Consider the following 1,547-nt stretch of genomic DNA (forward strand, 5'->3'; position numbering starts at 1 on the left):
GCGTTCATACCATCGGGAAGAGGCATAAGGGTCTAAATATCCACATTCCACATTTTAACAACTGTTTCTTCCTCTCCGCCATTAGATTCCTGAAAGGTGCACGATAGCAAGAATCTTCTTTTTATTTATTAGTTTTGTAACTGATACTAATGTTTCTATCTTGCACTGTCTTACTGTCGCAAAGCAACACATTTCGCGACTTACGTCAGCGGTAATAAGCCTGATTTTCATTCTGATTCACCAACGGGGCGCAGAGCTGAACAAACAAATGTTCACCTGGAGGCGGCGCTCGGGATCCAGTGAACACTCAATTGAGAAAGATCAACAATGTCCTGGTCTTGTTTAGGATAAAGATCAATTTTAATCGGAATAAAATGAGCAAACAGGACCGAGCGGTTGAGTGGCATTGAGGTACAGTCAAGCAAACCTCTTCAATTTTATGAAAGGAAGAAATGAACTGTGGCATGCCCCGCCCCTGACACTCGTCCCCTAAGAAAGGCGGCGCTACCAGTCTCATGTAAAGAAGTGATTTGGACACGGTTCGGGATAGGAGTTGAGGCGGGTTCAGCCCCGACAACAAAAGCTGATATACAGTACTGCGCTTCCTCTCAGATTCCAATTATTGACCCGGCGCAACAAGCATGTGGCAGGGTCCCTGGTTCGTGGTGCTGCTTTTCAGCTGTGCGTTACCAACTCCTCTTCAACTTTTATTGCTCCTTCCCGCTGCGCAGACTCTTAACGTTTTCTGCCCTTTTTGCAGGTAGAAGTGTGGCTCTGACCCTGATCCAGCCCGAAGCATCGATTACAGCACCTGTCGGGAAAGTCGTGCCAGTATGGTGTCAAGTGAATGGAGGCTCCGTCAGCAGTAGTAATCCCCTTCACTGGTATCAGCAGAAACCCGGCAAGCCGCTCCAAAGGATACTCTACCATGGAGATGACGTAACGCGGGATTCGGGAGCCGCATCCTTCGGCGTGGGAAAAGTCTCAAATTCCAAACTCTATCTGTCAGTCAAAGTTAGTGCTGAAGCCGCTGCCACCTATTACTGCGCCTACTGGGTTTACACAGTATTTAATAGAAAGCAAACTCCGCACAAAAAGCTCGACGAGCAGCCAGTCAAAGGGAACCGTCAATCTGGAGGCTGCAGCGACCCCCAGCTAGAATTGCACTTACCCATATCCGCCGGGCAGGAGTTGGGGCTCTGCTGAAGAGGCAGGGACAAAGGGTTTCTGTCTCCAGAAACGCGCCGCGTGGCCTGGCCGCAGGTGCGGCAGGATTACTCGCATTGCCTGCCTCCGACAGATACTGATCTCCCGGCACGGGGAGCTGAGCATTAACCACGGACTTCGCAAATCCCGAATCCGCTCCTCACAAACGGGAACTACTTGCGACAGGCAGTCTGGCTGACATGTGCTTCTTGGTCCCAATTCACTCATGGTGTGGATTCCAGGAGTTGCGATTCAGTTTTTCAGACAGTGAGTGGTGGGTGCGTCGAACACACTGCCGTCGACAGTGGTGGAAGCGGATACAATAGGCTCTTTTATGACAC

At 50.2% G+C, this 1,547-nt stretch overlaps 1 gene segment (V, D, J or C); it reads left to right on the plus strand.

Annotated features, from left to right (window-relative positions):
• The first annotated feature begins 569 nt into the window (after positions 1 to 569).
• Positions 570 to 1,206, plus strand: LOC132403201 (Ig kappa chain V region 3381-like). The segment is given in 2 exon segments: positions 570 to 681; positions 761 to 1,206. Coding segments are annotated over 2 exon segments (486 nt in total).
• Positions 1,207 to 1,547: the final 341 nt, after the last annotated feature.

This window comes from Hypanus sabinus, chromosome 1 (assembly GCF_030144855.1).
Source record: "Hypanus sabinus isolate sHypSab1 chromosome 1, sHypSab1.hap1, whole genome shotgun sequence".
NCBI classification, from domain to species: Eukaryota; Metazoa; Chordata; class Chondrichthyes; order Myliobatiformes; family Dasyatidae; genus Hypanus; species Hypanus sabinus.